Source organism: Prunus persica, chromosome G8, assembly GCF_000346465.2.
Source record: "Prunus persica cultivar Lovell chromosome G8, Prunus_persica_NCBIv2, whole genome shotgun sequence".
Lineage (NCBI taxonomy): Eukaryota > Viridiplantae > Streptophyta > Magnoliopsida > Rosales > Rosaceae > Prunus > Prunus persica.
This window is the reverse complement of record NC_034016.1, coordinates 18,986,212-18,999,112: the sequence shown is the minus strand read 5'-3', so window position 1 is coordinate 18,999,112 and position 12,901 is coordinate 18,986,212. Positions and strand designations below refer to the sequence as shown.

At 36.6% G+C, this 12,901-nt stretch overlaps 2 protein-coding genes and 1 pseudogene across 2 annotated transcripts; all 3 read left to right on the top strand.

Annotated features, from left to right (window-relative positions):
• On the top strand, nucleotides 1,561–3,109 carry LOC18767980 (xyloglucan endotransglucosylase/hydrolase protein 2). The gene is made up of 4 exons (XM_007199101.2): nucleotides 1,561–1,791; nucleotides 2,090–2,193; nucleotides 2,287–2,480; nucleotides 2,581–3,109. The coding sequence occupies exons 1-4, from the start codon at nucleotides 1,614–1,616 to the stop codon at nucleotides 2,972–2,974; spliced, it is 870 nt and encodes a 289-aa protein (XP_007199163.2). The 5' UTR covers nucleotides 1,561–1,613; the 3' UTR covers nucleotides 2,975–3,109.
• Nucleotides 4,621–7,585, top strand: LOC18767234 (xyloglucan endotransglucosylase/hydrolase protein 2). The gene is made up of 4 exons (XM_020553889.1): nucleotides 4,621–4,880; nucleotides 6,570–6,670; nucleotides 6,830–7,041; nucleotides 7,163–7,585. Exons 1-4 carry the CDS (start codon nucleotides 4,712–4,714, stop codon nucleotides 7,524–7,526), a joined length of 846 nt encoding a protein of 281 aa, XP_020409478.1. The 5' UTR covers nucleotides 4,621–4,711; the 3' UTR covers nucleotides 7,527–7,585.
• Nucleotides 8,594–12,408, top strand: LOC18767943 (annotated as a pseudogene).

Genomic DNA, 12,901 nt, shown 5'->3' with positions numbered 1-12,901 from the left:
CTCAGAAATATCTGTTTTATGATTATTGTTCTCTTAACCTCAGTGCATCCTGTGGTTAAGAGCCCCAGCCATGCATCCTGCAGATGCAGAAAGACCTCTTTATGTGCAACTGGATAAATCATTTTAGAATGTGGAAGTATCTGGCATTATATCAATGCTACACATACTATTTGCTCTAGTAACAATTTCAGATCAAACCCTGAATGCATCAAACAGAAATCAGTCACAACAGACACAGTAGTGGACATTGATAAATCTTGGCTCCATCTCTAACTAAGCAACACACAAACTTGTGGTAGTCGAGAGAGCTAATGCTCTATAACTAGGAAGATGGCTGCAATAGTGTACAAGAAGAGGCAAGGGGCTCGTGCACAACTGAATTTGAACAAACTGAGATAGGAATCCCTCCAAGTGCAACATGATGCTCCCCATGGGGGTATATCCCTTCATAATTCCTGTTACCTGGTGCATGTACTAGCAGCAGGTTGTCTAAACCGAGGTCGGTTTTAGAGAGTTTAAAAAAGAAATTCTCTTGACAATCTCCTGCATCGCAGGAGTGTACCCAATGATAGTTTCCGGCATATATATTGAAATATGTCCTCTGGAATTTCTAGTAGGTGAACTGGGGCCTCTTGAGCCATCAAGTGGCTGCTAAGAAAATGAGAGAAGCCATCAAAATAAACACACACACAGAAAGAAGAGACCCAAAAACAAAACACCAAGGACTACGCATACAGAACAAAGACAAGCACAGTGCATGAACAACCCCTAAATCCGTATGGAATCCGATCCAGTGAAGGAGGTCAAGAGAAGAGGGCTAGTGATCATCCTGTTTCTGAAGTAGTCGGCTTTTTTTCAACGAATTTCTTAATTCTTTCAGCCCTTCTATTGTATTGAATCTACTCTCCAAAAACAAAAAACCAAGGACTATACGCATGCAGAACAAAGACAAGCATAGTGCATGAACAAAATTTAGGACGACTTACCAGAAATAGATGAACTTCTTGGTTTTCTTGGAGCTCGGTGAGTTTTGAGAGAATGAAAACCTGTTGCTAGTAAGGTACACATGTTATAAGCAACAAACTTAAACGGGCCGGGTCTTCTAAGGTTGGGTTGGGCTAGGAGTGCAAGAGGGATTGGATGTGTTGAAGGTAATGTTGATGTGTAAATTGGTTTTACTGATTTACCTTTATATTTTTACAATTTTACAGTTTTACAGTTGGTTGTGACTAAGTAACCTTTTACGGTTGAGATATATGTGTGTGTGTGTAGCTGATGGTACAGAAAAGTTTGGATGAACAGTGGGGCCCAGGGCCCCTTTTTTTTTGGCCTGGAACACCAATAGGACAGCCTACTACAAATGCCCAATTAAAATGCCATGCTTTTGAGAAGGACGTGGTTGGTTTATTTGAGAAGTTAATGGCGTGCGGGTAACATGCAACAAACAAGAAGCTACGGCTCTAGATCATGACACATGACTCGCACCCTTTTTGGGTTTTTAGGAAAATCTTCAACTGTTGAAATCATCTATGTGTGCATATATATATATATAGCTTTCACCACCACAACAATGGCACTTGCAAATAGTAGAGTTAGGCATAGTTTGGCTTAGAATGGCTTTTCCAGTGTTGGGTTTCTTTGTGTTTTTGCTGCTACTTGTTGGTGGCACAATTGCAAGCAACAACGACGACAGTGCCTTTGATAAAAATTATGAAATCACATGGGGAAATGATCATGTTTTGTCTCTTAATCAGGGAAGAGAAATCCAGCTTTCGTTGGATAGCCGTTCGGGTTATCATCTTCTTCTTCTTCTTCTTCCTTTTGGTTTTTTTAGATGCTAACTAACGATAGTTTTTCCGCACTTATGCATGATTAGTCAATTTTTATTCTTAGCATTTTGATACGTTGATCGTCATTTTCTTCTTATTTTTCAAGTAAATAACATATATATATATATCGATCATGACATGGCGCACAATAATTAATTTCGTCCAAATATTTTCATATTTTTACATTCAGCTTATCCTATCTAAGCCCACTCCAACATGATGACGCACCAACTTAGACATTTGAATTACTACTTGCACAGGGTCTGGATTTGGATCGTACCTAAAGTACAGTTCGGGGTTCTTTCATATGAGGATGAAGATACCAGGGAACAATAGTACTGCAGGAGTTATTACAACTTTTTATGTGAGTGTTATTCCAATTTACATACGTATAAATTCTCCTTGTTATTATATCTGCCTCTTTTTCTCCTATTTATATATTGGTTTTTACATGCAGCTAACTTCAAAGACTAGTCGACATGATGAGCTGGACTTTGAGTTTTTGGGTAATGCAGAAGGTGAAGCAATCACGCTGCAGACAAATGTGTTTGTAAATGGTGTAGGCGGCAGAGAGCAAAGGATTCACCTATGGTTTGACCCAACATCACATTTTCATGATTATAAACTTCTTTGGAACCCTCGTCAAATTGTGTAAGAATCATATCTCTCGTCTCATTAATCTTATTGTTGTTTACTATCGATCGAGGTTTGAATGTACGATTCAGATTCATAATTTCATCTTTCTCTACAGATTCTTTATCGACGACACTCCAATTAGAGTTTTCAATAACTACACGAATTTGGGAGTTCCCTACCCAACACAGCCTATGAGAATTGAAGCAACCTTGTGGAATGGAGATTGGGCATCTCCACAAAAGATAAATTGGGCATATGCACCTTTTAGAGCTGACTACCAAGGATTTGACATAAGTGGATGCTCAACACAGAGCTCCAACGTTGAAGAATGTTATAAATCCAATTATTGGTGGAACAATAGGAATTATTGGGAACTGAACCCTACCCAAAAACAAGCATATGAGAATGTGAGGAAGAAATATATGAACTATGACTATTGTAATGATAAGCCCCGATTCCCTTTTGGGCTTCCCAAAGAGTGCAATATTCAGAAAAATTATAAACTATAATTACCAGAAATATTAGAATAATTAAAGAGGGGGAAAATAATACTTGTAATTCATAAAGTGCCAATTGGTGGGTATTTTCCAAAAGAACATATATGCATAGTATTTAAATTGTATGGTTATGATATTTTTATTATATATGGTGCATGATTAATCGGTCACCTCTGTCAAACAAAGTATATGGTAAATTTTCAGTTATGTATTTTTAATCGGTCACCTCTTTCAAATAAAGTACGGTAAATTTTTAGTTATGTATTTTTCTTCAATATGAAGGTATTTATAAGGAAATACAACCCCAAAATAAAATAGGAAATAAATCTAAATTACAATAAGAAATAAATCTAAATTACAACATGACTAAATAAATGGATAAGTAATCAAAATACAAACTAAATAAGAAATCAAAATCCTAACTAAGTATTGGCCAACAACCTCTTGCTAATTAGCAAACATATCAATACTCCTTACAGTATAAGACAAAAAAGCCAATTAAGGAAGGCTCTTTGTTGGAATTAACAGGTTTGCATTTGTAAGTTTCTTTCCTGGCGGCGTTAGATAAGTACTGACTCAGAAATATGCTCTCTCTCTCTCTCTCTCTCTCTCTCGTTATACACAAACCTAATCCTAGTTAGTTTTCTATTCATTAATATGATGAGAGATGTGCATTTTATTCTTGTATTAAAAACAAAAGGATCATGAAAACACCTATGCATAACTGAGCCATCAATCTTCTGAGGCATCAAAATTAAAACTGATTTGAGAGTTTATTAAAAGTTCATCAACACTTTGAGTTTAACGATAATAGATTTGTAGGTTTCCCATTCACAATTAGTCAAAAAAGAAACATATAATATAGTGATGGCTGATCTAATGCATGCATGGAACAAAATCCAGATTAGATTATGTTTGGATTAAAATGTGCCAATGAGAAAATCTACGTACTCATAGAGTTGGTGCTAAGTCCAGATACAACAAAAGTTGGCTGATGAAATCGTTATGGCTGGTCATGGCGTGGGATCCATATAACCTTTTTAGCCAAGGGCAACCCAAAGCCGATGGGGTTGTGATGTCAACCCCATCATGCATGCAAGACCCCAATTCAACAGAAACAACCATCAAGGCCGATAGAAACTTGTAAGATACTGTTCTTGAAACGTGTCAGTGTTGAGTTACAAAACAATTCAGTTAAAATATAGCACGTATTCAAGTCATCAAAATTGAATACGTGATAAGAACAAGGTCAGGGTATGCATGAACGTGCCCTGCTTTCTAACCTTTTACTTGTTATGCAACAATAATTGATCCCCTTATCACAGACGTCGAACTTGACTGTCACAGCAAGATACAACAATGAAAAGCTATATAGGATGGAGTTTCTTTCTTGCACTTCATTGCTTCCTCTTCCTAACAACACGATTTCTGAATAGCTTTTCATCAAATATATGAACCAGAATGGGTAAAAGGGCAGGAAATTTTTCTAGTTGCTTTCATAAAAAAGGGATGGTGCATAAATTATGATGTGGTTGGTTATGGAGATAGCTATCATATGTGGAGAAGTCAATAGCGTGTGGGCATAACAGATCTCAGTAAGGTAGAGAAAATTATGCTCACACTCTTTTTGCCCACTTCGAGTTCTTAGGGTAAAAAATACATATAAAAGAAATATTTTTCTATTTATAACTTGCACCACCACAACCATGGCAGTAGCCTGCTAGGTTTAATTCTAGGGTTTGTTCTAAAATGGGGGTTTCAGTGCTGGTTTTAGCTGTGTTTCTCCAACTTGTTGGTGGAATGTTTGCCCGTGATGTTCACTTCGACGAAAATTATGGAGTCGTTTGGGGGAAACCTGATCATGTGGAAACTTGGTATCGAGGGAGAGAACTCGTGCTTTTCTTGGATCAAGCTTCGGGTTAATTTATCATCATCATCTTCTTCTTCTTCTTTTATTATGATATTCAACTTTTATTGTTTTCACTTTAATCATATTTTTTGTTTTTGCTTTTTAAAAGTAAATGACTTGTAAAATTTGCCCCAATTTTGTTTTGTTATTAATTACATGTATTTTACGTTAAACCCATTTTATCTAAGCCCAACTCCAGCATAATCCACTTCATCCCTGTCAAAGTTGCCCTAAATTGTGAGGAGTGCACGAACAATTTTAATTCCCTCCAAAAAATTTAGGCCTCTTTTGAAAAATATTAGTTCCCTCTCCTTCCTTGCTTGAAATTTCATTTAGTGGTGGAAAATGTCTAAGTAAAATTTGGATATAACAACTCGTGAGTGTCCTAATTAATACTCCCATTCCAAATGGAGAGATTTTTAAGCAATAACTTGAATTTGAAAACAAAACGAATTTTGTTTTGTTTTCAAATACAAAAACAAGAATTATATTAGACTGAATGTATTTGAAATAAACTAGATGTAGTATGTTATTTGAAATAAACTAGATGTAGTATGTTATTTGAAATGACAATGAATCATTTGAAATTCATTTGTTTCCTTCCTTTCTTTCTAAATTTGCTAAACCCTTCTTTGCTTGTCCAGATTTTAGGATGCATGAGTTGTAATAGTCTAAACAAATAACGTTACCTTATAATGTCATCTAAATTCATAAGATCCAGAATCCCTCCATCGATCCAACCAGAGTCTCGTACGTATCTAGTGACTCTTATCCATGGGCTTGGGCTAAGTCTAGGTTTATAATTAAGGAAGGGATCTATATATAACTTCACCAATGCATTACTTTCTTTTGTGAAACACAAAGCACTCTCACTAGCTAGGTTTTGCCTTAGAAATGGCTTTCTCAGTGGTTCGTTTATTTCTGTTTCTTCTCCTTATTGGCGGTGGGGTGCTTGCAAGAGAAACCAACCTTCTTGACGGTAACTTTTATCATAACTATAGAACGCTCACAACGGATTCTTCTCATTTCCGGTCTTCAAATAATGGAAGAGAAGTCCGGCTTTCTATGGATAATTCTTCGGGTTAATTATCCTTTCCATCTTCTTCTTCTTCTTCTTATAGATTCTAATGGAATAACAATCTCTTTGTTAGATGCTAATGATAATCTTTTTGTTAGATGCTAATGATCCAAATATTTTTTTTTTCTTTTGCGTGAGCTGTTTGTATTGATTTTCTTTCCATTTCTTATTCATGCCTTATTTCTATGAAGCTGTCTTTGCTACGTACTTATCGTTAAGATATGGAGTAATTAATCAACTTTATATTTTTTTAATGAGAGGTTAAACCACAAAGCAGGCCATTTTTAATTTATTGCATGGCAGGTTTTATATAATGGATGTGAAACTTATTTGAAGAAGATTTAAGACTCCATAGCTAGTCAAGGTTCTGGGTTCGAGTCTTAGCATTCGTGTAGTGCGTGTGAATTTAGTATACTAGCGCCCCTCTCAATAGCAAAGGTCCTTAAAAAAAACTCCATAGCCACCTCTTAAAAATTAAGAAAAATAAGTACAACACGAGATATTAATTAACTCTTCTGAAGATCTTATATAACGTATATATAATATAGTGGTAATAATTTAACTTTCTCTTTCCTTTATTTGTTGTGTTTAGAAGATAATTTGAGCTCTTATTATTTCAGGGGCTTCGTTTGTATCCAAGCAATGGTTTGGTTCTGGGTTCTTTCATATGAAGATCAAATTACCACGAGGGAATTCTGCTGGTGTCGTCACAACTTTTTATGTGAGTATTATTATCCCATCCCATCAATTCTCTCTCTCTCTCTCTCTCTCTCTCTCTCTCTCTCTCTCTCTCTCTCTCTCTCTCTCTCTCTGTCTGTCTGTGTTTTTAATGTCTCCAAATGTTGCCCGTGGCTTATATATGTATACTATATATATGAAGCTAACTTCAGGTGACGGTGACCGAGTAAATGACAAAGCTCATGATGAGCTGGACTTTGAGTTCTTGGGTAACATAAAAGGAGAGCCAATCCTACTGCAGACAAATGTTTTTGCAAATGGCACGGCCGGTAGAGAACAAAGAATTACTCTTTGGTTTGACCCCACAACGGAGTATCATGACTACAAAATTCTTTGGAACCAGAATCAAATTGTGTAAGAATACCTACTCATCACGATCATCAAATTGCTCTTTATTGGGAATTCACAGTTTCATAATATAACATGTCTGTCACAATTTGATAACGCACACTTTTTTTTTCTTTCTGTTGCTCAGATTTTATGTCGACGACATCCCAATTAGGGTATTTAAGAACCTCACAGAATCTGGGGTTCCCTTCCCGTCACAACCATTGCAAATTCAAGCAAGCCTTTGGCATGCAAAATGGGCAAGTCAGAATGAGACGGATTGGAGTTATGCACCATTTAAAGCTCACTACCAAGGATTTGACATAAGTGGCTGCCCCTGCGCAACAAAACAATGCATGAACGAATGTTATGGGCAGAATTATTGGTGGAACGACATAAGGGAATTAAACTCAGACCAACGACGGGCATATGAGGATGTGAGAAGGAGACATATGCACTATGACTATTGTGCCAGTCATACACCTGCCCCAGAGTGCAGTTTTAATAGCTAGGGTTAATTTAGTATCAAGATTCAAGAGAGGCTTAGAAAAATTTAAACCCTACCCCCCCCCCCCCCCCCAAAAAAAAAAACAGAGGAGATACGGGATGATATATATAACTGTATTAATTATTATTGTAATCTGGTGATCATCATTTTGTATCTTATATATGAAACCCTTGTACGCAAAACTTATCACTCCTAACATTAATTAAAGATTAAAAAAAAAGGGTTTATTATTCCTTTGGATCACATTATCGCATTAACGCTACGGAAATATTTTTGCTCATCATCCTTCTCAATACTTGACACGTGTTCATTGGCATACCCATAGTTAACTCTTTGCTTTGCATTCAAGATATATGATATTAATATTTGATTTGGTATTGAATTTTAGGATACTATCTTGAAATTTTTTGGATTTATGATCAAGATATGTATATAAATGGATTTTATATGATTTTCTGAAGCATTTGATGCATTTATTTATAATTAAGATTATTACAATTTTTAGGAGAGATTTGATCATGGAAAGTTAAGAACACACTATCTTAGATTTGGGATCAAATGTAAAGATCAAGCATTTTTTAGCCATGATCCTTTTATTTTGGCCATCAATGACCTAGAGGCTTGAGATCTCTTACCAAGAAGAAGCTATTAAAGTAACTATAGCACTTATAACCGGCAGTGAAAGCACCAAAAGAAAAAAAATTTAATCTCAAAACAAACAACATGACAATCGTATATTGGCGAGATTTATTTCCTTTTTTATTTGGGATTTTTTTTATTTATCCGTTTGTATAGTTCTATATATAATAATTGAGATTTATTTCCTATTATAATTCTTTTTACGATTTATCACTTTGTATATCTCTATAAAACCTTCCTATCGAAAGGATAGATCAGAAAATTCTCATATACTTGGTTTGGCCAATCTTTATTTGTTAAATTATATATAAAAATAGAAACTGGAAACAAATAACAACAAATCATCGTTAATCAATTGGGCCTTCTTGACCAAAAGACCCGAAAGCCCAAAGGCCCATTGTTTTTGTCTCTAGAAATCAAACAAATCCCTCCCAGACCCAACGTCTTTCATAGACCACACTCCTTCAGCGACGCTTCCATGGCGGACTATCTGACTCCGCGCCCCACGGCCCCACGGCCCCCATCTCATAGCACTCTCGCAGCGCCCATACTCCGATTCAAGCTCATTCCTCCACCTCATGGCCCTTCCTCTTCTTCTTCTTCCCAGACAGGTCCTGTTACTCTCTCTCTCTCTTACCTTTTTCCCTAATTCTCCATTCCAAAGCTGCCTTGGGAACGGAACGGTCACCGAAGAAGATTTCTCGGAGGAGTTGCTTCTGAAGCCATTGCCGGATCGCAAGGTGCTGGCCCACGTCAACTTCCGAAGCAGGGCCCCGCATACCAACTCCAGTGGCCGGCACCACCATCTCTTTCCCAAAGCCATATCTCAGCCGGTAGGTCTTTACGTGCCTCTGCATTATATTGTTTTTAAATTTGTTAACTTTGGCATACGATAAGGTCGTAGACAGATAAATTTTTTATCTTGTACCTGGGTTTTGTTTAATTAGGGTGTTTAAGGTAGTGAGGTAGGTTGATAGGTGTTGTAAGTTTTCAAAATTAACTCTGTGAGCTTTTAGCATTGATATTCAAATTTAGGATTTTTAAGTCTTCCTGGTAGCATACCTAACTTTCCAATTACCTCCACTCCACCGTTCTTGTATGAATTCATGAAATTCTTGGTAGTATCTTATAAACTACTAAATAACTTACGGGAGAGTGTTGGTTGGACAGGTTCAGAAGTTTCACGTTAAGGAAATGGAATTTTCTTTCACACAAGGTCGGGGGTGGGTTTGATCCCATATCAAGCAACAAGGCCAAGCCTCCTGGAGTTGAGTTGTGGGCTGTCTTTGATGTCCCTCTTGAACAGGTGGATGAATCTTGGAAGAATTTAATCCATGCTCTTTCGGGTCTCTTTTGTGCTTCAATCAACTTCCTAGAATCGTCTACATCATATTTGGCTCCTGAAGGGGCTATCACCCAATGCCAGGAAGTCTGAGGTATGGTACATTGCCCCGTGAGGCTGTTTGCTTCAAGAACCTAACTCTGTGGCTGAAGCTCCTTCCTTGTAGAGATAAAGCTGGGATTTCTGCATTAATGGATAGACCATCTATCTACAAAGGATTTTATCATTCACAGTGGTTGCGCTTGACCTCAAGTGGAGGGGATAGGTTCAGGAATTGTTCTACAGCAAACATTCACAGTTGTCGTACAGCCCGATAGTCTGAGAAGAGAACTATTATGAGTTATTCCCAAGAAACAAATTCACAACCAAGCTGGTCATTGACTTCAATTTTTGGGAGGAAGGTCAGTGGAAGATGTGTGCTTGCCAATTCTTCCACTGCATACCTTCAGCTTGATAGTGGACTAGTTGCTCAACTAGATTATTTGCAGAAAGAAAATGAGATATCCAGTGCTGATAAATCTGCCTATGAAGGTGTTATAAGTAACCCTGGCTTTGAATTGTCTGTTAAACCGAACAGGGTATTAAAAGAACTTTATGGATTTGAAAAGAAGAACCCATCTGTTCTATATGAATTTTCTATGGAGAAGTGCAGTCTAGGCCATTTGATTTAGGCCTAACTTGGAAGCTTCCTGTAGTTTGGTCCTGTCAGAAAGCACCATTACATGCTAGTCGATTCTTGATGGGAAGTAGGAATGAAAGGGGTGCTATTGTAATATCCTTGAGATCTACAGAAGTTTGAGTGATGAGTTGTTGCATACTGATATGAGTGAAGGCAGGTGCAAATTGGAAGTCAAAGTTTTTCAGTTTGTGCCTTGGTATATTAAGGTTTATTTTCTACATTGCGAGTGTTTGTTAATGAACAACCTCAAGAAGTTTCAGACATCATTGAAAAGATGCGTGTTTCACCTTCTGTAAACAAGATGTCATGTGGGGTGATGGAGATGGTCCTGAAATTCCCTCGTGGAATGAAATCAGCTACTATAACCTTAGAATTTGATAAGGTATACTTGGGTAATCTTTTTTTAACTTTTTTTTCCATGTTTTATAGCTTTGGTTTTTATAAGGAATTTTCAAAGGGTTATAGCTATGAGGGAATTCCTGTGGTGCTAAACTGTGAGCTAAGCTCGTGCAGAACAATGATTGACTGAAGTATTGTTGCTGGGAACTCCTATATCATCTTATTTGCTTGAAACATAGGCTGAAGTTTGACTGTACACTTAGTTTCTTCATTACTTGTTGATTTTTTTTAGGTATGACTGTGTTATAATATCTGTGTTGGGGTTTTTGCATCAGGGATTTGATATTCCATCAGCCATAATAAGCTTTCCTAATTTCCATACAAGCATGCAGTTTTTTAAGGAAAAATCTGTGGAGAAGTCCTCCACCTTATCCAAATTCCAGGTATTCTAACCACCTCTTTTTTTTTTTTTGGGTGGTATTCATGGATTTTTGTACCTATTGTTGACTCTCTATTTGTGTGTAGGAAAACAGTGATGTTTTGACTTACACAGTAGTATTACTTGTACAGTTGGCAGCTCCTGATTTTAGCATGCCTTGTCAAGTTATGGTAATTACAATCATTGTATGTCTAAAGTATTTTAGTTATTTCCTCAAAATAGTTAGAAGGGGTGCTGGTGAGGAGGAAAATTTTCAAAGAACAGAGTTTAGATTGACTGTTTTTAGCATATTGATAGCAATTTTTAGGTTTTACAACAGAGCATAGATATTAAATTTAGAACACAGCGTGAGTTGCAGATGTTGAAACAGTATCGATTATTTTTTGCACAATTGGCTGAGTTAATTTATTTCCAGAAGTGAGTCAGTTTTTCTTTGGATTTGATCGTGCAGTCCGCTTATAGGATAGGATAAGGTTAGCAACATAGTTTCCCTGTCACTGGTAGTAAGCTTGTAGTTCTGTTGGGGCACCATACGCCTTCTAGGACTGAAGTATTCCTCTTTTTGCTTGTTTCTCTTTCATTTACACCTACTGCAGTTAACTGTTTCATTTTTTTTAAATAAAAATAAATAGCGATACTATAGAATTTCATGCGTACCACTACCACATCATGTATGGTTGAAGTCAGCTAATTGCCAATTTTAACTAGAAGGAACGTGTAATTTGCCTTATGTTTTTACTGTGTCAACTTTATTACTCTGGTTGGTAGACCAAGCACATCAGGTTTTATAATGGACCTGCAACTTATTTGAAGATCTTTAGCCACCACTCTCTACATATATGTGCTTGCGTGTGTATGTGTATGCAGCTAACTTCAGGTAATGAAGCTCGTGCTAAGCTTTGAGTTCTTGGGTAAAGTAGAAGGCGAGCCAATCACATTGCAGACAAATGCTTTTGAAAATGATAAGGATCTTTTGGTTTGACACCAATGCAGATTATCAAGACAACAACAATCTTCAGAACCATCACCAAATTGTGTAAGAATCCTTGGTATGTTCTTTATTTTGTCACACCATATCTCATGTTTTTGTTTCGTAAATGTGCGACTATGATTCAGAGTAAAACAATACAACATGTAATATATATCGGATAACATAATGTTATCCTATAATGTGTATATATATATGCATATATATTAATTATTCTTTTTATGTGCTGCAGATTTTATGTTGACAACATCCCAAATAGGGTTACCTACCCATCAGAACCAATGAAAATACAAGCAAGCTTATGGTGGCCTTGAGAGGGATTGAACTTTTGCACCGTGTAGAGCTCACCACCAAGGATTTGACATAATTGGCTGCATACCACAGAGATCCATGAAAGAATGTTATGGACACAATTATATTGGTAGAAACTCGAAACAATAGGAAGTTTTGGGAATTAGACTCAAACGAACCACAAGCAAATGAGAATGGAAGGAGGAGATATATGAACTATGACCATTGTATTGATTTAAAAAGGTACCCTATATCTCCGAGGGAGTGCAATATTAAATCCCCAATGAGGGAGGAGCAATAATGAGGTTATAATAAATAGTGAGGAGTAGATTATAAGTAAATTTAGGTTTTACCCATAAAAAATTTTTCACTTTTGGAAAAAGCCAAAGCTTTTTGAAAAAAGACAGAATAACCTCTCAACTTTCAAACCAAAGACATGTAAATGTAAAGGATTTCTTAGGAAATCCAAAAATAAATATGGGCAATTTTGTCCATTTTTGCTTCTTTTAAAAATTTTCTCTCTCCTTTGGGCTTTTCCAAATATCGCTACTGGAGTTTACACTCTTCTGACTTTTAGCGGCGGTTTTCGGTATCGTTGTTTATAACGCTTTTAGTAGTGGCTAGCGGCGGATTTTACAGTCACTAAAGCTAGTTCAAAATTT